The 23,094-nt window shown below is 39.5% G+C and overlaps 1 protein-coding gene across 7 annotated transcripts in view; it reads left to right on the top strand.

Moving 5' to 3' along the window:
- The window catches only part of PHACTR2 (phosphatase and actin regulator 2), a 293,838-nt gene that overhangs the window by 173,581 nt on the left and 97,163 nt on the right, over nucleotides 1–23,094 (top strand). For all 7 annotated transcript variants that reach the window (XR_014065846.1, XM_081530976.1, XM_081530978.1 and 4 more), the window contains exon 2: nucleotides 20,532–20,699. Coding sequence is in view for 6 of the 7 variants with exons in the window: in XM_081530976.1 (XP_081387102.1) it covers nucleotides 20,532–20,699 (168 nt within the window). In the remaining variant the exon portion in view is untranslated. The remainder of the gene's footprint in view (nucleotides 1–20,531; nucleotides 20,700–23,094) is intronic.

Raw genomic sequence — 23,094 nt, forward strand, 5'->3', positions numbered from 1 at the left:
GAAGGAGATGTTTTTGTTTTCCTGGAACCCTCTGGAAGACCAGAAAAATAGCTTTCAAAGACATTTCATTGCCTCCATTGCTCCAGATCAGAAATAATCCACTTCTGTCATTTATTCCCCTCCAAACCTTTTCATAGCCCTTTTCTAGTTGCTTGGGGCTTCCCCCATGGCTCAGCTGTAAAGAATCTGCCTGTAGTGCAAGAGATGCAAGAGATGTGGGTTCGATCCCTGAGTTGGGAAGATCGGCAAACCTGAGATGCCTGATATGCTTGTAGTGTTCAGAGAAGGAAAAAGCGATGCCAGTGTGGTATGTGTGGATGAGTAGCTTCTTAAAAACTGATAATTTTCACCACTCACGCTGTGTGAAAATAGGAAGTTCTTTTTTGGTGGGGATTGGGGGGCACCATGAGGCATATGGGATCCTAGTTCCCCAACCAGGGATCGAACCCACTCCACCTGCATTCGAAGTATTGGACTGCCGGGGAAGTCTCAGTAGGAAGTTCTTGAAAGATAAGTTCACCTCTAAATGATTCCAACTGTTTTCTTTTTTCAGTGATTTATCTTTAATGATTGTTTTTTTAATTTATTTAAAATTACATAGTAAGCAGCAAGTGTTTGTTTACCTGAAAAATTTGTCAACAATGCATGTACCATTCTTCTGAGTGTTAATCACCCTTCCTGGTGGCTCTGATATTTTCTCAATTTCAAACTTTAGTGTCTGTTATATTATCTTTCAAAATATTTGGAATTCTACAGGAAAGCGCTGTTGGAAACAATTTCCCCTGTGTGAAAAATCTAAAGACCTGCTAAAATAAATCATAGCCTAGATAGGCCAAGCTTTGTAAATTATTGCCAAACGTTTGTGCATGACTTAGTTATTCATTTTGTAAATATTTATCAAGTACCTTCTGTGGCTTATGTTCAGGGTGGGGGTATCACCGGGAATCATGGGACTCCTGATATACCAGGGAGGACTAGTCCCGTTTTTTTCTTTTTTTCATGTGCTTACTCTTCAAAGAGGCAATCTTTTTTCCCGTACTCACTTGATAAGAACAGCAGTTAAGAATAACTTTGTGGCTTCCGGAAAAGTCAGTGAGTGGCAACTAGCTACTTCTGAAGCTCAGTTATGGGCTTTTTTCATCATTCTGGTACATTTTCAACATTCCTTCTGGCCAGTATTGAAAATCTTAATAAAAATAATATCAGAAAAGGACGTTGGAATCAGCTGGTTGGCTTGATGGTGCCCTAATTGGATTCAGAGGCTTTCTGTGTAGTGTTATATCCAAGTCCTGCTGGTACAGCTCATTCTCTGGAATGCTTGCTTAACACACATGTCATTTTCTAGAAGGAAACCGAAATAGAACATCTTGTAATTGAGATGTCTTTAGTGACTATATTGGAGGAAAAAAAATGAAAATCAACTTTGAAGGCATCATTACTGTAATATTATTTTTGCAAAGCACAGCTAATGGAATTCTGTCTTTCTTGTCTCTGTCTCTGTAGTTAGAGAATTAGGTGTTGTTCAAACTAAGGAATGTTAATCCTTTGCTTTTCAGTGACTTTTCAGTGGTCTCCTGCTTAATTGAGACAGGGTGTTTCTACTTTCTAAGCAGTGTTATGAAACTGGGCTAAATCTCTGTACCCCTCAAACAGTTTTATCCTGAATTTTAACTCAGAGCTGGGAGACCATTTCATGCTAGGCCTGTCCGAAGAACTAGCTCTGCCGTGCCTCACTGGGAGCTCCTCAGCCACCTCACCCCCTGTGCTCCTAGTACCTGCTGTATTTCTGCATTGGAGTGGACGTTGCCAGGATAATGTCAGCTTCCATCAGAGACCGTAAATAAGCGTCCTTAGGGCAGAGATCCAGTCCATTTTTGCTCACTCCAAAGCCCCAGTGCATTACTTTGTCTCGAGAAATTAATTACGGATGAATGACTCCATTCTGCAGGAAGCAGAGTTTCCTACATCCTCATCTTTTTGTGGACTTCTCCTTCCTCTTCTTTCTTGTTTGGTCAGAAACCCACCTCTCCTTGGCAACTCTCCCCTGGTGGAAGAGGCTCAGTGTTCCTTCACCCCTCACTATTGACCTTCTATCCATTCCTGATCACCCGCCACTCCTGCCTGTTTTGCTTCCAGCATTGCGTGGAAGAGGAGTTAAGTTGCCCTCCTCCAGGGAATCTTCCCAACCCAGGTGTCCAGTCCTGGTCTCCCACATTGCAGGTGGATTCTTTACCATTTGAGCTACCACGGAAGCTACCTCCTTGATGTAATCATCCTCTAAGAGGTCAACTTTGCTTTTGAAAGTTAAGTTATTTCTCATTTGAAATACATGCCATCCTGCTGAGTTTCTCTTTCCACGTCTTTGCTGCTGTCATTTCCTGACTTTCTGGTGACTTCCTGATATTCAACATGTGAGGTTCGGGCTCTGCCCCTCCACCCACGCTTTGCCCTTATCCTGCAGGCGTTCAGGTCTCACATTCTAGTGTATTCTCTCTCAGATCTTCACTTTCTCTCTCCCTCCAGGCTTTCTTCTTAGCCCATAAACATGCTGGAGCAGCCCCCCACCCCCCAACACACACATACACACTGTGTGAATTTAAAACAAATAAATAAACTAAACTTTTTCCTTTACCTGATGACTCTCAGTACAGAAGAAGTCCAAGGTTCTTGGAATTTAACAAAACGTTTGCTTACTTCTCTGGAAGTTTTCACATAGACCAACATAAGTATCAATCATTTCTCCATTTGTGTTTGCCTGCTTTAACAGACTGGCATGCCAGGAGATATTTGATTCTCAGTTGAGAGTTGAGATCGAAGAGGTGGTGTTTTCAGTTTAAACTGGAACAATAACTTGTGGGTTGCCTGTTTTAAAGAATGATTCCTGGTAATTGAGCATGTTACATTATGCAGTCAGATATTTGCCACCAGACACCGGGCTGCTATGCAAAGGGCCTTGTAATTCTACCAATTTGCGACGTATTGAGTGAATCAAAAGTCTTAAGTAGCGACACAGAGCTCAATACCCCTAATAATGTTATGAAAGAATATGATAACAGATTCAAGAAAAAATGATTTCGTGGTTTTCTGACTCTTTTCCTAGTATGAGAGATTCGAATTCTCATGTGTAATCCCTGAAAAATAGAAAAAACAAAAGCAATTGGATTTTAGCTCCAATTTAGTTAGATACCTTTCCTAGTAAAAGCTGTGTGCCCTAGTAGTCGCTCAGTCGTGTCTGTGCTTAGTCGTGTCTGACTCTTTGCGACCCCATGGACTGTAGCCCACCAGGCTCCTCTGTCCATAGGGATTCTCCAGAAAAGAGTACTGGCTGCTATGCCCTCCTCCAGGGGATCTTCCCAACCCAGGGATCAAACCCAGGTCTCCTGCATTGCAGGTGGATTCTTCACCATCTGAGCCACCAGGGAAGTTACTATCTCCTTCATGTAATCATCCTCTAAAAGGTCAAGTTAGCTATGCTTTTATTTGGAAAAACCACCCCTAATAACTTATTTAACTTCAACTCTGTTTTCTTGCTAATGTCTAGTACTGTATTTACTGACATCTTCCCTTGAATGTTCATGGGAAATAGATGGGGAAACAGTGGAAACAGTATCAGACTTTATTTTTTGGGGCTCCGAAATCACTGCAGATGGTGATTGCAGCCATGAAATTAAAAGATGCTCAACCCTTGGAAGGAAAGTTATGACCAACCTAGATAGCATATTAAAAAACAGAGACATTACTTTGCCAACAAAGGTCCGTCTAGTGAAGGCTGTGGTTTTTTCAGTAGTCATGTATGGATGTGAGACTTGGACTGTGAAGAAAGCTGGGCACTAAAGAATTGATGCTTTTGAACTGTGGTGTTGGAGAAGACTCTTGAGAGTCCCTTGGACTGCAAGGAGATCCAGCCAGTCCATCCTAAAGGTGATCAGCCCTGTGTGTTCATTGGAAGGACTGATGTTGAAGCTGAAACTCCAATACTTTGGCCACCTCATGCGAAGAGTTGACTCATTGGAAAAGGCCCTGATGCTGGGAAGGATTGGGGGCAGGAGGAGAAGGGGATGACAGAGGATGAGATGGTTGGATGGCATCACTGACTCGATGGACATGAGTTTGGGTAAACTCTGGGAGTTGGTGATGGACAGGGAGGCCTGGCGTGCTGCGATTCATGGGGTCGCAAAGAGTCGGACACGACTGAGTGACTGAACTGAACTGAACTCCCTTGAATGTTCGGGGTGCTTGAACTCAAGCCACAGACCTTTTCTCTAAGCCTTCATCTCTTTACATCCCACTGCATCCTTGGAGAGGTTCAGGCCCTGGAGTTGCCTGTGTCTTTTCCAGGCAGCTCCTCGGCCTCCTTACTTCTTCCTTCTCAATGTCTGTTGGAGGCATTCATCATTTCTAGTCCTTTTTCTCTGCTCCAGTCCAAGTTCAGATGCCTGGGTTGTTACAGTCACCTCTTTTAACTGAATGACAGGGATATAAAGCTGAGTGCATTGGGGACTCTTTATGACTAACTGACATAAATTCTCCCAGCTTTCTGCCTTCCATTGTATGAGCCTACAGCTTGTGTCTCCTAGTGTCCTGCGTTCCCTTGTGTAAGGTTTCATTTCTGCCTTGGGGGATAGTCCAGAATTTTGCATGTGGCCACCCGTCTCTTCACAGAACTTGGTGTGACTGCCAGGGGACTGTTGGTCTGCAGAGAGGGTTAGCCACAGTATAAGTAGACTCTTATGGATCTTTTGACCCAAAGATACTGGTCCAGATTTAATGTATTATTTTAATAATATTTCTGTTACATTCATCCTCTATGGGAAGTTTTTCATAATTTTGTTTGGGGCAAAGTGGGACCAAAATCATTACATTTAAAAATTTTAATTGTCTTTAGCATATTTTCTATTTTTAAAATTTTTTTAAAGACTTTTTAATGTGGGCCATTTTTAAAAAAATTCTTCGTTGAATTTGTTATAATACTGTTTCTGTTTTATATTTTGATTATTTGGCTGCAAGTCACATGGCATCTTAGCTCCACGAGCAGGGATTGAACCCGCATCCTCTGCATTGGAAGGTGAAGTGTTAACCTCTGGACCGCCAGGGAAGTCTCTTGTATTATGTATTTATTTATTTATATTATTTTTGGCCACACCACTAGAAATGTGGGGTCTTAGTACCCTGACCAGGGATCAAACCTGTGCCCCCTGCAGTGGAAGTACAAAGTCTTAACCACTGGACCACCAGGGAAGTCCCAGATTTTGTTAGATTTTATTTTACAGTTTATTTTATAATTTATATCTAAGGTCTTCCAGCTTCTCTCCTAAAGTTTCCTCCCCAGGTACAAGTTCAGCATAAAGAGAATAGTCACCATCTTCACTTAGAGGTGAGATTCTCTCTTACTTGGCAGTTTGCCCACTGGAGGTGTGTCAACTTCTTCTTCCTTTCCACAAACACAGCACACCTGCCACACACCATGACCTGCTCTCCACCCCAGGCTCTGAGGGCTGATGTAGGAGATGGCTCAGGAAGGGGAGGAAGGTAGGAAGTGGGTTTGTTCCTTTCTCGTTTCTCTGTAGCACACGTCTCGCTATTCCTAAACACAGCCATCCTAACTCTTTCTAGAACCCTTTGCTTGCAGCAATAATAGTGATATATGAAACTTACTATGCTTTTGTTTATATTAAAATTGATTGCCCTTTTGCCAAGTGACCTTTTTCCTGTTCAATCAGAATTTCTTTGAACCCTAAGTACAAGTGACATTATTTAATCTGTTAAATGTCCTGAAGCAAGTCTAGGGTCTGTTGTTCACGTCAGTGCACCAGGATGTCACACAGCTGCACAAACACGCCCCTTCTGCAGCCTGTTGGCCCGTAAGTTTAAACTCTGAAATTCTCTCTCAGTGTTTGCAAGACAGATGGAAGTCTTTAGTCACTTTTCCCTTTGGGGGTTTAAAAATAATGGCTGCCTCTGTTAGAAAAACAAGTCCAAAAATTGATGGTATCAAATTTCTAAAATTAATGCTGTGTTAAATAAGGATTCTGTGCAATCAAAGGACCGTAATTATTATAAGCGAAGAGGACACACTGCCTGCAACCCACATGAACTTAACTGTGATGACAGTGGGCATCGTTTCAGAGACTAGAACAGTATCTGCCCTGTCTCGTTAGATTAGTCCAAAGAAGCAGTTGGTCATCGATTTGAATTATTATTCATCAGGCTTTATGTCTTGCCTTCTCTTAAAATATAGCCTTATTCCTACCCACAAGCCCCTGGCCCATTTTGTGCAAGGGACACTCAGGAGGTAGACCACCTGGAGTTTAAATCTCTCTGACGGGCTCTGTGACCTTGGGTAAACTGCTGGGTCTCTCTGGACTTCAACTTCCTCATTTATAAAATGGAAATACTAATAGCACCTTACTTTATAGGGTTGTGATGACAACAAGGCAATAGTCATGAAGCACTTAGAACAGGTCTAAATGTGACATAAAAGTATATCAATTTTATTGAGCCTAGAGACCCTTTAACTGAAGCTGATAATCTCAACAATGAAATATTGGGGTCTTTGCTCAAGGTCACAGGGCCAGTTAAGTAGCAGAGCTGAGTCTGGGACTCAGTTCTCTTCTCAGATTACAGTGAGCCATCCCAACTGGATGCTCAAAATTCAGAACATTAACTGAGACTTATTGCCTATCCTGATTATATGACGTCTTTTTTGCTTTTTGCTCTATAAACAGAGTCTTACTGCTCGTCTAGAGGTACTAGGACACGCTGCTGGTTCACCATGAGTTTAGCTATCATGTTCCAATGAGGACAGCAGGGAGAATGGGAGAAAAGCCCCCAGTGAGGAATCAGATGACCTAGACTATGTATCTGTGACTAGTTAATAATTTGGAAAGCCACTAACCTTCTTGGGTCTCAGTGCCCCCATATATAGGCCATTAATATATATAAGATAGAGTAGAACTCCTATAATAACACAGTTGATCCTTTAATGGATAATGTTATACTCAGTGTTTCTCTGAACTTCATTGCTCAGACTACTGCTGCTCTAATATGCAGAATAAGACTAAAAAGCTGTCATTATTTACAGAAAATAAATTGCTTCTCCATTGCTGGGCTTGCTGAGATGAGCTTCTAATTTAGCATGGCTTCAGGGCAACCTGAAAAGATGGTAGAATGGTGTATTAGCTTTCTCATAAATCTATTAAGGGAAAGAGTTATTATTTATGTTTTCCAGATAAAGAAAGTGGAAATGATATCCTTTCTTAAAAGAAGAGCTGTGAAAAAACTCATCATGTTTAAGTACTCTCCCGTCTGAGGTCTTACTGAGATAGATGGCATATTTTTCATTTTGTACCTGCTTTGAAATGCTTATGTATTTAGATGAGTCTCATAGGCACAATGCTCAGTGAAAGGCACATACAACAAAGAGTATGTTGTATAATTCTGAGAAGTCGAAGTTCCAGAACAGGTAAAACAAGTGGTTATGGAAGTCAAAACAGTGGTTATTTGGGGATATATCACTGCAGATGGTGACTGAAGCCATGAAACTAAAAGACGCTTGCTCCTTGGAAGAAAAGCTATGACAGTGTATTAAAAAGCAGATACTTTGCTGACAAAGGTCCATATAGTTAAAGCTATGGTTTTTCTAGTAGTCATGTATGGATGTGAAAGTTGTACCATAAAGAAGGCTGAACACTGAAGAATTGATGCTTTTGAACTATGGTATTAGAGAATACTCTTGAGAGTCCCTTGGACTGCAAGGAGATCAAACCAGTTAATCCTAAGAGAAATCAATCCTGAATAACCATTGGAAGGACTGATGCTGAAGTTGAAGCTCTAATACTATGGCCACCTGATGTGAAGAGCCGATTCACTGGAAAAGACCCTGATGCTGGGAAAGATTGAAGGCGGGAGGAGAACGGGATGACAGAGGATGAGCTGGTTGGATGGCATCACTGACTCAATGGACATGAGTTTGAGCAAACCCTGGGAGATAGTGAAGGACAGGGAGGCCTGGCGTGCTGCAGTCCATGGGGTCGCAAAGAGTCGGACACAACTGAGTGACTGAACAGCAACAATATGGATGGAGAGGATGGTATTGGTTGGGAAGGCGCACAAAGAAATTTTCTAAGCCTGGAAATGACCTAGACCTTGATCTGGATGGTGCTGTCATGTACCAGATTATTTGCTTGCTGTGTGCATATTATTTCTCAAACATTATTTTGAAAAATCTTCACAGTATTCATTTCAATGACAGTGGGAAATACTGATTTAATTGCAAACCTATTTAGATAACTATGTGACAATGAAATGGAAATTGTCAACTTGGGAGGCAAATGATAGTCTAGTACATAATTAAATAACTAGTAAATAAATATTAGTCTCCCTCCAGGGGAACCAAAACCCTTTTATTTAACTATTGTTGGAATGTTTTTCACATTCTATTCTTACTTGTTTGCATTCTGTTCTTTTACTCTTGCTGGATTTAAAAAGACGATGGCTAAACAATTTAAAAAATATTTTTAGCCATGATTATTGCCTTAATGCTGATTATTTTTAAAGGAACAATCAGCAGATGAAAAGCATCAACTAAGATCTAATTGATAAAATTCAGGTTTTTAGTCTAGTTTACATACATTAATATCTAGAAAGTACAAAAATTCTCTAGTTTCTTTTTAAAAATTTCACATTTAATCATTTCACTTGTTTGAGGGTAGGACTTTATAAATTTGCTTTGTTTTTTTCCCCATAAATATGTGTCTGATGAGCTCAGCACTGTGATAAAGAGAGCATTTTTCTTGGCATTACTTAAAAAGGTCAGCCATCCTTGATTTTTCACTGTTAGGGCATTTCTTCTTTGATTTCCCCTGCAAAGGCTACTCTCTTGGCAGTTCAAGTTCCCTATGCATTCATGTTCAGTTGCTCAGTCATGTCTGACTGACTGCATTCCCAGAGACTGCAGCCCGCCAGACTCCTCTGTCCATGGGATTTTTCAGGCAAGAATACTAGAGTGAGTTGCCATTTCCTTCTCCAGGGGATCTTCCCAACCTAGGAATTGAACCCACGCCTCCTGAGTCACCTGCACTAGCAGGTGAATAAGTCTCCCACTCCCTGTGAAATTGCCCCAAGCCACGCCAGCCAGACCTCACGGCTCTGCTTTTGTCTTTATTCTAGCACCTCCTCAGTTGGCTGGTGTCATTGACAACTGATCACTCCTGCTTCCCGCACCTTACCTGTGAAGTCTTGTAAGGGGAAGAATCCTATCTTACTCTCCATCATCGCCCTGTCCTTTACAGTGTGAATCAAAGCACCAAGTTGGTTGGACTTCCCTGACTGCCCAGTGGTTAAGACTTTACACTTCCACTGCAGGAGACACGGGTTTGATCCCTGGTCCAGGAAATAAGACCCTGCATGCCACAGAGTGTGGCCAAAAAGAAAAAAAAAAGCGCTGAGTTAAAGGAGACCTTGCAGTGCAGTGGTTAAGAGGGCCACCTCTGGAGGCAGGCAGACATCACTTCTCACCCAAGATCTTTACTAGAAAGATACCTATTTTATTTATTTTTGGCCATGTCATGCAGCTTGTGTGATCTTAGTTCCCTGACCATGGATTGAACTTGTGGCCCCTATATTAGGAGTGCAGATTCTTAACCACTAGACCACCAAGGAAGTCCTGGAAGATACCTATTTATTCATAATCTAGTTACGTATTTAGTCAATAGATACTTATTTAACCTTCAGTTCAGTTGAGTCACTTAGTCGTGTCTGACTCTTTGCAACCCCATGAGCTGCAGCACGCCAGGCCTCCGTGTCCAACACCAACTCCTGGAGTCCACCCAAACTCATGTCAGTTGAGTTGGTGATGCCATCCAGCCATCTCATCCTCTGTCGTCCCCTTCTCCTCCTGCCCTCAATCTTTCCTAGCATCAGGGTCTTTTCCAGTGAGTCAGCTCTTTGCATCAGGTGGCCAAAGTATTGGAGTTTCAGCTTCAACATCAGTCCGTCCAATGAACACCCAGGACTGATCTCCTTTAGGATGGACTGGTTGGATCTCCTTGCAGTCCAAGGGAATCTCAAGAGTTTTCTCCAACACCACAGTTCAAAAGCATCAATTCTTCGGCTCTCAGCTTTCTTTAGAGTTCAACTCTCACATCCATACACGACTACTGGAAAAACCATAGCCTTGACTAGATGGACCTTTGCTGGCAAAGTAATGTCTCTGCTTTTTAATATGCTGTCTAGGTTGGTCATAACTTTTCTTCCAAAAAGTAAGCATCTTTTAATTTCATGGCTGCAATCACCATCTGCAGTGATTTTGGAGCCCAAAAAAATAAAGTCTCTCACTGTTTCCACTGTTTCCCCATCTATTTACCATGAAGTGATGGGACCAGATGCCAACGTTCTCTGAACGTTGAGCTTTAAGCCAACTTTTTCACTCTCCTTTTTCACTTTCATCAAGAGTCTCTTTAGTTCTTCTTCACTTTCTGCCATAAGGGTGGTGTCATCTGCATATCTGAGGTTATTGATATTTCTCCTGGCAATCTTGATTCCAGCTTGTGCTTCATCCAGCCCAGCATTTCTCATGATGTACTCTGCATATAGGTTAAATAAGCAGGGTGACGGTATACCTCCTTGACGTATTCCTTTTCCTATTTGGAACCAGTCTGTTGTTCCAAGTCCAGTTCTAACTGTTGCTTCCTGACCTGCATACAGATTTCTCAAGAGACAGGTCAGATGGTCTGGTATTCCCTTCTCTTTCAGAATTTTCCACAGTTTATTGTGATCCGCACAGTCAAAGGCTTTGGCATAGTCAATAAAGCAGAAATAGATGTTCTTCTGGAACTCTCTTGCTTTTTCAGTGATCCAGCGGATGTTGGCAATTTGATCTCTGGTTCTTCTGCCTTTTCTAAAACCAGCTTGAATATCTGGAAGTTCACAGTCCACATATTGCTGAAGCCTGGCTTGGAGAATTTTGAGCATTACTTTACTAGCGTGTGAGATGAGTGCAATTGTGTGGTAGTTTGAGCATTCTTTGGCATTGCCTTTCTTAGGGATTGGAATGAAAACTGACCATTTCCAGTCCTGTGGCCACTGCTGAGTTTTCCAAATTTGCTGGCATATTGAGTGCAGCACGTTCACAGCATCATCTTTCAGGATTTGAAATAGCTCAACTGGAATTCTATCACCTCCACTAGCTTTGTTTGTAGTGATGCTTCCTAAGGCCCACTTGACTTCACATTCCAGGATGTCTGGCTCTAGGTGAGTGATCATACCATCGTGATTATCTGGGTCGTGAAGATCTTTTTTGTACAGTTCTTCTGTGTATTCTTGCCACCTCTTCTTAATATCTTCTGCTTCTGTCAGGTCCATACCATTTCTGTCCTTTATTGAGCCCATCTTCGCATGAAATGTTCCCTTGGTATCTCTAATTCTCTATCTGAATGTAACACACACACAAGTTACCACATACTGAGTTAGATGCTTAGTCTTTGTGTTATATGATAGTTTTCTTGTCTCAGAAATGGGACCAATGAATGGTACTTACCTGAGAGCTGTTCTAGGCATTGACATGAGCGTATGAATGCAGGTAAAGTACTCAACACAATGCCTGGCTCATAGTAAATAGTCAATAAATACTATTGATTATTAATTTTGCTCTTAATAAAGTGCTTGTGAATTTCCACTTTCAGGAGAGCATGAAACCCAGGATGAGTCAGTGACTAGTTCACTATTGGTTCTGCTCATCAAACCTTTCACACCAGTGTGAGCTCTGGGATTTCTGTTCCTGACTTATACTACTCTTCTCCCATACCCATGAATTCAGGGGAAAAAATGGATGACCTGGAAAAGGTATCCTCCATGTTCAAAAAATAAACTTCAGTCTTTTAAGTTTACTTTTGATTCCCAAAGAGAAGTTTATTGTTGAAAATAATTGAGCTTCATTGATTTAAAAATAAAGTACAGGTAGCTTTGAACATTTATTCCTAGATTTGTCATTCTGTGTAGGCAGGTGATGCTACTAACCCAGCACGTGTGCATGGGAATTGCCACTGTGTGGTTCCACAGTAACTGGGATCAGTAGTTGCTGGGCCCATGGTGTACTCGCAGAATGTTAGATGCCACTTACCTCATTAGGGTCCATCAGGTAATACAAAGTGTTGAGACAGCAATTTGATGACCTGTAAATATTCTCTTAGTGGTAAAATACTGGGAGTTGAAAATATTAATAAAAGGAGATTTTGGAGGAAAAATGAGCAAGTCTAAAACGTATTATATTGTTGATACTTTCTAAAACTCTCAGCAGGAATCTTTACTGTTGATAAATTGATAACACCCCGCAAGGTCTCTCTGCAGCTATAAAATGCTGTCCGCTAGGAATCTCCTAAGTCTTCATCCTCTCCATGCTAACTACTCCACATTTTTAAAAAGTGAACCTTTTATTTTAGAATAGTTACAAATGTACAGAAAAGCTGCTGAGACAGAACAGAGTTCTCATATACCTCTAGCTTAGTTTTTCCCACTGTTCATCTCTTAAATGTGTAGAATACATTTATTACAACCAAGGAAAGGGTTTTGGTGCAGTATTGTTAACTAGACTCCACATTTTGTTAGGATTTCACTAGTTTTTCCCCTAAGGTCCTTTTGTTCTTCTTGTTGTTCAGGTCTTGCTTGAAGGATACCACTTTACATTCATTCATCATGTCTCCTTAGCCTCCCCTGGTCTGGGACAATTTCTCAGCTTCCCTTGTTTTTAATGACCTTGAGATGTATTTATTGGTTGGGTATTTTGTAAATGACCCTCACATTAGCTTATCTAATGTTTTTCTCATGAGTTACAGTAGGGTTATAGGATTTTTTTTTCCTTTTTTAAATTATGAAGTTATGATAACATACTTACAGGAGACTTGCAAAATACAGAACAAGGTTATATATAGTTCCACTATATGTTGCAATTATTTTTTAAGTAGATATATTAAGATTTTAGTTTGAATTTCAATATCAAAATCTCAAAAATTAATGGAATTAATATACAAAGAAGTAGAAGGGCAATATAGTAGACCTGAAGAGTGCTGTGAACCAACTCAACATAATTAAGATTTACACAGTTGTCACACAACTGTAGGATACATATTCTATTCAAATTCCCATGGACTATAAGCTCAGAGACACTGGAACATATCCAAGGACATAAAACAAGGTGCAAAAATTTCGTGGTCTTAAAGGTATACAGTGGGGTTATAGGTTTTGAGATCTGATTCTCATCCATCATATCAAGGGTCCACGCTCTCAACATGACTTAGCAATGATCAAGTCAACATCCATCGCTTACTTGGCTGAGGCAGTGTTTGTCGGGTGTCTTCACTGTGAGCGCCTCCTTTCCCCCACCTTTCCATACTGAAGTCTTTCAAAGGAAGTCACCATGTAAAACCCACATTTCAGGAGTGGGAAGTTAAGACCCACCTTCTTGAGAGTGGAGTTTTATATAAATTAGTTGCAATTCTTCCATACAGATATTATATCCCATACTTATTTATTTATTCACTGTCCATCAGTTTGGATGATAATCTAAAACTGTGCTGTTGCCCAGATTGTTCTGTCTTTGGCCTGTGGAACTCTCTGTTGGCTCCTGTGTGACTCTGACATTCTCTCATGAGAATGTGTTTTGAGCTCTTGTTTCCTTTCTGAAAAGGAAGATGCTCCGGGCTCATCTAATATTTTCCTTGCCCCGGCCCTGGAAGCAGCCATTTCTGGAAAGAGGTCTGATTCCTTGTATTGGAGCGTGCTGTTAGAAACCAAAGGCTGAGTGCTCGCTGGGGTGTCATTGCTTCTAGCCCCTAGAATGAATGGGAAATACAAGTATGTATACTGAACTATGGATATACATATACTTATAATCTATCTATCTGTCTATCTATATCTTTCCTCTCTCCCTCCCTCCCTCTCTCTATTCAAAACAGGAGTTCATACTGATATCTCTGACTCTAATCCAGTCCACATCGATCATTCTGGCTTCCCCATTTGCTTATCTGTAACCTCCATTTCCAAGAATGAGAAATCTGGCTCCTAACATCTATTATCCATTGTTCCATCCTGTTTACAAGTATACCAGTTTCAGGATTAACTCCTAATCCCATGTAATGCCACACATTTTTATTCTTCTGTTCCTTTTCACTTCCCTTCCACTGGTTATTCATCATTGCCCCCAAAAGGAAGAGATTTGATCCAACCCAAATGTCAGTACTGATTAGCAAGAGAGTAAGGATCTTCTTCTGTGGGCTTCCCAGGTGGCTCAGTGATAAAGAAGCCGCCTGCCAATGCAGGAGACACAGGTTTGATCCCTGGTCCAGAAAGATCCCCTAGAGAAGGAAATGGCAACCCACTCCAGTATTCTTGCTTGGGAAATCCCATGGCCAGAGGAGCCTGGCAGGCTACAGTCCACGGGGTCCCAAGAGTCATATATGACTTAGTGCCTAAACAACAGCAACAAGAAGGATCTCCTTTAGATGTCTCAAGACAAGGAGAGCCACCGGCTTTCCTAGAAACTGTTAGCCAGTTTCATCTGCAATGGTTCATAGCGTCAGTTCCCTCTGACCTTATTGTCTACTTGGTTCTGTGCCCAGAATTGCATGTACGCCCCTGTCTGACAGCATATTTTTTAAGTCACTTTCGTGAGAGAGAGGCTTCACGGAAGGGTAGGAAATAGAGTTAATGTTCCCTAAGTGCTGCCCTAATGTTTCTTTGCTGTGTGTTCTGTAGCTTTTAAAGAGGAAGGTGGCAGAATTATAGTGGAAATGTAAAAAAAAACTGTAATAGAAATAAAAATAAATATATATATATGGTGATAATATTATGTAAGCATAATAATTTACAAAGGGATGAAGAGGATAGTCTAGAAGCCAGATTTTAAGGAAATAAATGTTGGTTTGCTTGTTTTCTTACTTCCTTTAGGTTCTTGATTTTTAAATGTCAAATATGTTTGTACAGTGCCCTTTTAATAGGTATATTCTTTGATACAGTCAAACCACTATGAGTAGTATTGTAACATATACTTAGTACAACAGAGAATTATCTGCATTTTTCTTAAAATAACATATGATTTCTCCTTGTTTTTGCTATTATTGGGCTTCAAAAATGTATTCTCATTAACCTTCAGATATGTAAGGATTTCAGAGGACAGTTGAGGCCATCTTCGCCACTTGTTTTCTCATAGAATGGCTATCACTTTATTTAGAATCAGTCCCCAGGAATTCTTTTATTGGGGTTCTTTTCTAAATGTTCTTTCACCTATGAAATTTGTGAGGTGGAATGCTCTGTCACATTTGTCTCACTTTCTCAATCACTGAAATAAATGTGTGGAGAAAAGTCAGAAATGAGTATCTGGAATATCAGAGAACTATCAAATATTATAAAAATACGACACACTCTCATATTAAATAGTTTCATTTTTCTAAGAATCCTTGTCATTCAGTTCTCAAATATCAAAGAAAAGATTCTCTAAGTCTAGAATTTAGTTTATATGATAATTATCTAGCTTCATTTATTCTTTGCTTCTGTGATCACATTAGCACTGGGATTGCCTAATTGATAAATTTCTGTTTAAATGAAAGAGAAAACCTTCATGTATTTTCTGGATCTTACTGGTTGGTGTGGGGAAGTTCTGTTAGGAATGGACTTTGGTGGGAAGATAGACTGAGCTGTGTCATTTAAATTGTCTACATTCAAAGAGCTAATGATTGGTTTTCAAAATATTTAAATTATTTTATAATGTTGACTTTCATTGTGAAAAAGGAAAACCTAATGAATGTTAGGTCAGTCTTCATAACATGTAAGTCATCACATCTAAGTCAGTCAAAATTAACATTTAAAACAGGAAATTCAGACTTTCATCTGGAATTTACCTGGTGATTTGTTTTTATCTGTGTGTAAACACCAAAGTCACGAGACTTATTGTGAAAACAATTTTAGAAAATTTTAAGTCAACTTTAATGCTACACTGGCCCAAAAGAAAAATAATAGAATGATCAGTGGCAGTATTGTAGGTGTTTGGTGAAAAGAAGGGAATTAAAATTTCTGTTCATATGACTCCAAAGCAGGTGACAGTCCCCTTCATGTTCACAATTGAAGAAAAATACCATGGCAGCGTGGCCAACTATGCCAACATATGGTTCCTAATTGTAAGTGTGGTTTACTGTAATCGCCCAATAATTACAAAATTATGGGTGGATTTATTCAATCAGGAAAAAGTTATGTGTGTGTGAACTGTGCTGTAGTCATTGGCACTGGCCCGGGACCTTTCCAGGGTATAGATAAAGACTAAAACTGTACATGCAAAATGAAAAAAGGTATGGCAGTTAATGTCTCATGTTATCTATGAATTTAACATTAAGACCTTCATTTTTCGTTTTTCAACTACCTCATTCAATCTCCCTATCTGTCACATTCTGTCACTTAAGGAATTATTTAATTTTTGTTTTCATTTGCTTTTCTTTTCAGAAGAAAAAATAGATTATTCCTTAGTGGTTCAGATCAAAAGCAGAATTTTGATAGTGTCAGCATTGTAGGTTTAGAGGAAGTGAGAACTAAATGTGTGTCTGTAGCCACAGAGGTGAATTGGAGATGGTAGCTTTAGTTCCCATGTTTGTAATAGTCCTTTTATATTTCACAACATTTAAATTGTTTCAAAATTGAATCTTCAGCATAAAGTCTCCATGAAGAAGAAATACCATACACTCAGGTTTTTTTTTTTGGTATGTAAATTAATGTTTATTTTTAATATGTTAAAATGTTAATTAGTTGCAAATTTAGAGTAATAGTTTTAAAAAGTTTAAATTCTAAGGGTTCATATTTTATTTTTTTTATTTATTATTATTTTTTTTAATAAATTTATTTATTTTAGTTGGGGGCTAATTACTTTACAATATTGTAGTAGTTTTTGCCATACATTGACATGAATCAGCCGTGGGTTTACATGAGTTCCCCTTCCTGGACCCCCCTCCCACCTCCCTCCCCATCCCATCCCTCTGGGCCATCCCATTGCCCCAGCCCTGAGCCCTTGTCTCATGCATCGAACATGGAATGGTGTTCTGTTTCACGTATGATAATATACATGTTTCAATGCTATTCTCCCAGAACATCCCACCCTCACCTTCTCCCTCAGAGTCCATAAGACTGTTCTATGCATCTGTGTCTCTTATTCTGTCTCGCATACAGGGTTATCATTACCATTTTTCAAATTCCATATATATGCATTAGTATACTGTATTGGTGTTTTTCTTTCTGGCTTACTTCACTCTGTATTATGGGCTCCAGTTTTATCCATCTCAATAGAACTGATTCAAATGTATTTTTTTAATGGCTGAGTAATATTCCATTGTGTATATGTACCACAGCTTCCTTATCCATTCGTCTGCTGATGGACATCTAGGTTGCTTCCATGTCCTGGCTATTGTAAACAGTGCTGCAATGAACACTGGGGTACACGCGTCTCTTTCAATTCTGGTTTCCTCGGTGCATACGCTCAGTTTTTCCCTGGTTTTGCTCCTAGTTTAAGGAAAGCAGTTGGACAGGAGTGGAAGTGAAGTAAATAAGGATTTTACTTTTAAACTCTGACTTAGCTGTACAATTAGCCTGACCCCTCTCTCTATCTCTGCCTGCTGCACTGTGGCCAGCGTGGAACCATTTACAAAAGACTCAGTCACTGCAGTTCTTGCATTTCTGCCTGAGATTAGAGTTGACTTTCTGAGTGGGAAGAATGGGACTTATCATTCTTATTTGGAAGAAGAACTCGTAAGGATTTAGATGTTGGTGTGTACTGATTATCTTTTCTCACTTAGTTTAGGATTTTCCTGGTTTGTGGTATGTCAGGTGATTTTTGATTGAAGCTTCAACACTTTTGTATTATATTAGACTGTAAATCTTTATTGAAACCCTTTGTTTTAACTGGCTTTGTTTGACATTTCTCCAGGCAAGGAGGCTTCAAAGGGTGCTGCCTCACTACTGCCAGGAGGTTAAAAACCCAGGTTCAGCCCTTCATTCTCTGTTGGTATCTCATGGCAGAAACAGGGAAAGGGGTCTTCGTTACTCTGCTCGTAGTTTGATTTCCACATCCCCACGTGGTCTCTGCTGACACCAAAGTAGATGGAGGTTGTCTTGTTTCTCTGGGCAATGGTTTGGTGTGACCCCAATTTTGCGGGGAAGAGAGAAGAAGAGATGACTCGTTACTGGGTATGGGTGGAAGTCCAGGCTCCCGTGTGGTCTCCGCTGACACTGTAGACAATGCTTCATTATCGCTGGCACGCAGGAAGGTTCCGGCTCTCTACTTGGTCCTCTCTGACACCACCCTGTTAGGGATGTTAGGGCTCCTCATTCGAGCTTTGTGAGGATAGATGTCTGATCTCCCCATTCAGCCTTTGTTGGCTTGGGTGGTCATAGTTTCTTCTGTGGTGTTTGTCTGGAGTGGAGCAATTATCGTCTAAAAGTTTCTGTTTTGCTGGCCTGTCCCTTTCTGCTCGTTTGACTAGAGGGAGGAGGCTATTTGTTGAGGCTTTATTGGTCTGTGCTTGTTGATGTTTTCAGGTTGGTGACCACTTCAACTGCAAGTCAGAATACACGAGACTAAAAACTCAGGGGTCTTACCTCCATATTGTTTCTTAGGTCCTGAGGTCCCAAGCTGGTCTACTTTCTTTTCAGCTTGTTAGTCTATTCATGTTTTTATTTTTATTTTTTGGCCATCCCACACGGCATGCAGGATATTAGTTTCCTGACCAGGAATCGAACCCCCTGCAGTGAAAGTGTGGCATCTTAACCACTGGACCACCAGGGAAAGTCCCTCATATTTGTTTTATATATAGCATTCAGGGTATTTTTTAGTTGTATTTAGCAGGAGAAATAGTAAAAAATAAATCTATTCCATTTTCCTAGAAGCAGAGGTTCTTGCCATTCAATTTTATTTATCCCAGTATTTCCTAATATTTTATTTTGAAAGTTTTGAAGATGGGAGAATTATACAACTAATCACCACACATCCACCACCTAGATTCAACACTTAGCTACATTTTACTATATTATAAATTTATCCATCTCCATTCTGTCCCTCAATTTATTTTTTTTGATGGACATCAGTACACTTCATCCCTATCAGCATGCATGCCATTAATTGGACTTTACCATTTATGGCTTTTTAAAGGTAGATTGTACATAAAGTGAAATACACAATATCATAAATACCGTTTGATGTGTTTTGTATGCGCGCACGCTAAGTCGCTTCAGTCATGCCTGACTCTTTGCAACCCCATGGACTGTAGCCCTCAAGGCTCCTTTGTCCATGGGATTCTCCAGGCAAGAATCCTGGAGTGGGTTGCCATGTGCTGCTCCAAGGGATCTTCCCAACCCAGAGATCGAACCCACGTCTCCTGAATTGGCAGGTGAGTTCCTGACCACTGGTGCCACCTGGGAAGCACATGTTTTGTATAGTCCATCCTTATTGAGATAATTTCTAGGACCCCAGGAAGATACCTCAGATCTCTTCTCAGTTAATTCCTACCTCCATCTCACTCCAGTAAACAACAGCTGTTGTGATTGTTTTCTTCTTTCTTTTCTCCAAAATTCATTTGCCTTATTGAAAAACTGCATATAAATAAAACCTCACAGGGCATATTCTTGTGTGTGTTGCTTTTTTTGTTTTTTCAGCACAGTGTTCTGAGATGCATTCATGTTGTAGGTACCAATAGCTCCTTTTAAAAAAATTGCTAATTACTATTTCATTGCATAAAAATACCATCATTTATTCATTCTGAGTTGCTTCCGGTTTTTTGTCACTAAAATTTGATTGTTGGAGTACTATCAGTTATCACCATCTTCTTTCAGTTATGAACGTAGTACAAGGCAATGTAAAGTTCAGGGCCTTTCTTCTGGTTGACGAAAAGACTGAGGCTCGTAAAAATGCATTCTATTACCTAAAACATCCACCTTTTCCACATATTTCTTGTCATGTGTGAGAGCTATCAGTTTATTTGAAGCTAAAAATTTTTTTGGTAAGAAACAAAAGAGTTTTGGTGTGGTAAAATTTAAAATTTAGCTCCTTGGCATTAAATTTTATTTTGTGAAGAAAAAAAAGCCTGGTTTCAACTACACCATGACTGTCATATTCATTACTGAGAATGCCAGATTAGTCTCTGGAGGAACATCCTGTTTCACTTACAGTGCTCTACTTCCACACAGAAATATAGATGTTGTTGTTATACATGTTCAGCTGTGTTCCGCAGACCCTTATTTATCCGGCCTTAACTTTGATGTAAGTCTTTTGACTTCTTTTCTGTTGCCTCAAAATGAGTATCTAAGGGACTATAATTTCTGAGTGATTGATTTATTGATTGATATTAGAAGAGAGCCCTACCAGCAGGGAAATGGGGCAAAATAAACTTTATGTGAAATTCCAGTTAAAGTGGGTATGCTTACTTTGAACAGTGCAGGAAGAAACAGATGATGTTGTTTCAAACGTTTATTACAGCTTTTGTCTGACTTGACTTTTCTTTCTGCAGTTGATGGACTGGACAAAGCTTCTATAGCAAACTCAGATGGCCCAACAGCAGGCTCCCAAACACCTCCCTTCAAGAGAAAGGGGAAACTCTCCACCATTGGTAAAATTTTTAAACCTTGGAAATGGAGGAAAAAGAAGACAAGTGACAAATTTAGAGAAACATCAGCAGGTATGACCATCATAACATTGTTAAAAGATAAATTGTTAAATTTTCCAAAAGGGAAAAGATTGTATTTTGCAGATTTTTTTTTCTGGGAAAAAATTAATCTGTATTTGAAATGAAATTATTTCATTTAAGGGTGATACAACTTAAGGTTCTGATTTGCCTTCTTTTTCGATTCACTTTGGCTTTTTAACATAGTCTTGTTTTTAAATATGTACTTGTAAATTCATATAAAAATTAATGTATAGGGAGAGGAAGACGAAATGGAAAATTAGAAGTGGAAATGTTATTTGTCAGTATTATAGCTGCAAGTATCCATTTACATATATACACACTCTATTATCTCTGTCTGCTTAGTTCCATTAGCATGATCCTATTTGTTAATTAAGAATTTTTAAAGTGGCTTTCAAATGTACTTGTTCTGTGGGCAAAATTTAAATGTCTGTATGAAAAAGAAGTGTTGCTATATTTATTAATTTTAAATTTCTATCATGTTCTTAGGACAAATAAATGGTGTGTGTCCTGGAGGACACACAGTGCTATTGGTGTGAAAACTTTTTATTGTTATTTTGTCGATTTGTTAAGCCTTAAGAATTACATTATTTAGTACCTTTCATATGGACTCATGGATGAAGTTGGCTTTAAATCTCAGGTCAGAATTAAGCTTGATTTAAACAAGTGTGCAATATCAGTGATGTTGTTTAAGGTAGAAAAACATTTTACCTCTTGGTGTAAGTTCAACTTTTTCCATGTTTGTTATCTAAAATAATCCCTTCGTCAAACATTCCTCACTGCCCCAGAATCTAGTATTGCCCATGGGTTACAGAACATGTCTTACCGGTCTGTGCTGAGATGAGAGCTGGCCTTTAGTTCTAGAACTGTGAAATAAAATGGAAAACACCAGCAATAGCACAAGGGTATAAGATAGAGACACCAGGGCTTCCTAAAGAAAATTTTCTGTGCTGCATCTACAGCTGTATCATTTCTTTGAGCATTTAATACTTAAAAAGTAGTAATGATACTATTTCTGGGATTTGTTTTAAAATAATCCTGGAGGGGAGGGAAGGATAGATGAAAGACGATCAGCCATAAGTTGGTAATTGTTTAACCTGGGTGATGGGTGTATGGAGTTTATTATTCTCCTATCTCTATTCATGGGTATTGGAAAGTTTCTGTAATAGAAAGATAGGCAAAGAAAAGAGACTTGGCTCAGGGGCAATAATGATAGCTTGCTTATTGACTTCTCTTTAGTTCCTAATTGGCTTTTGGAGTTAGGAGCAGTGGGAAGTGATGCACTGAGCCTCGTGCTGAGGCAGGATACCTGGGTTCTACTTGCGTCCTTGCCGCCAAGATGCTGTGTAACCTTGAACAAGTTAGATCAGAGTTGAATGAGTTGAAGTCTAATATGCTTTCAGTCCCAGATTCTGTGTGGGTCCTTGACTCCTTCGAACTCCTGTCTGGGCTTCTTGTTCTGCCTTGTTCTTCAGTTGTAGATGGAATTACACTGACCTTCTTAAGTACATCCCTCTCAGGTTTTCCTAAGCATTGGGGGAATCTGGCTTTTCAAGTTACCATGGAAACCCAAGATGGACGTAAGGCTCTGGACAGTAGCAGTAAGAAGACATTGGAAAGAGATGATGGACATCTCTTCAGTTGTCTCTCTTGCCCTTTTCCTGAATCTCGTCTGCTAACTTCTCTCTCTAAAGTAGAAACAGTTACAAAGAATTGCCCTTCATCTTTTTTTGTCACCTCTTTTTAATTATTTTAATAGTAGGGAGGCTGTAACATTTCTACCAACCCAGAATATTTAAGAAAAGTCATTTTAAACAGCACTAAGTGTTACTTTATATTATCCCATATTTATTGAGGATAGCCTATCCATCTTTGTATTGTTTCCTTTTCAGATTCACACAAGATTTTATATAAGTTGAGCGCCAAGAAGTTATTTATGGATACGCTATTTCTAGTTCCTAAGACTACTGAATTACATTAAAAACCCGAGAAAGTTATTAGATGCCTCACTGGGTTGTTTTTTGTATTTGCATCAAAATTGTGACATAACAGAGTAAAAACAAGCCAAGTGGATGTATTAATAATTAATTGTGAATTTTTCTGCTGCATTTACTCAAATCATTTCTTTTTAAACCCATATTATTACTGATATTTGGCTCAAATTTCCTAAGATGTTATCAAGTGTCCCAAGTACTTTTCTGGCACCTTATATATAAACGTATGTATACATACATATGTTTATTTTAAGGCTTCAATTTCTGCTGTGCTTTATGGAATGTATTAGTAAAGCCTAAAATAAAGGGTGGAACAAAATGGTATAACATGTTTTTTTTTTACATTGAGGGAAGATGTCACATTTAGAGGCAAACTGATGCATTTGGAAATAACC

The sequence above is a fragment of the Giraffa tippelskirchi genome, chromosome 9 (genome assembly GCF_054371585.1).
Source record: "Giraffa tippelskirchi isolate mGirTip1 chromosome 9, T2T-mGirTip1v1.2.pri, whole genome shotgun sequence".
Taxonomy (NCBI): Eukaryota; Metazoa; Chordata; class Mammalia; order Artiodactyla; family Giraffidae; genus Giraffa; species Giraffa tippelskirchi.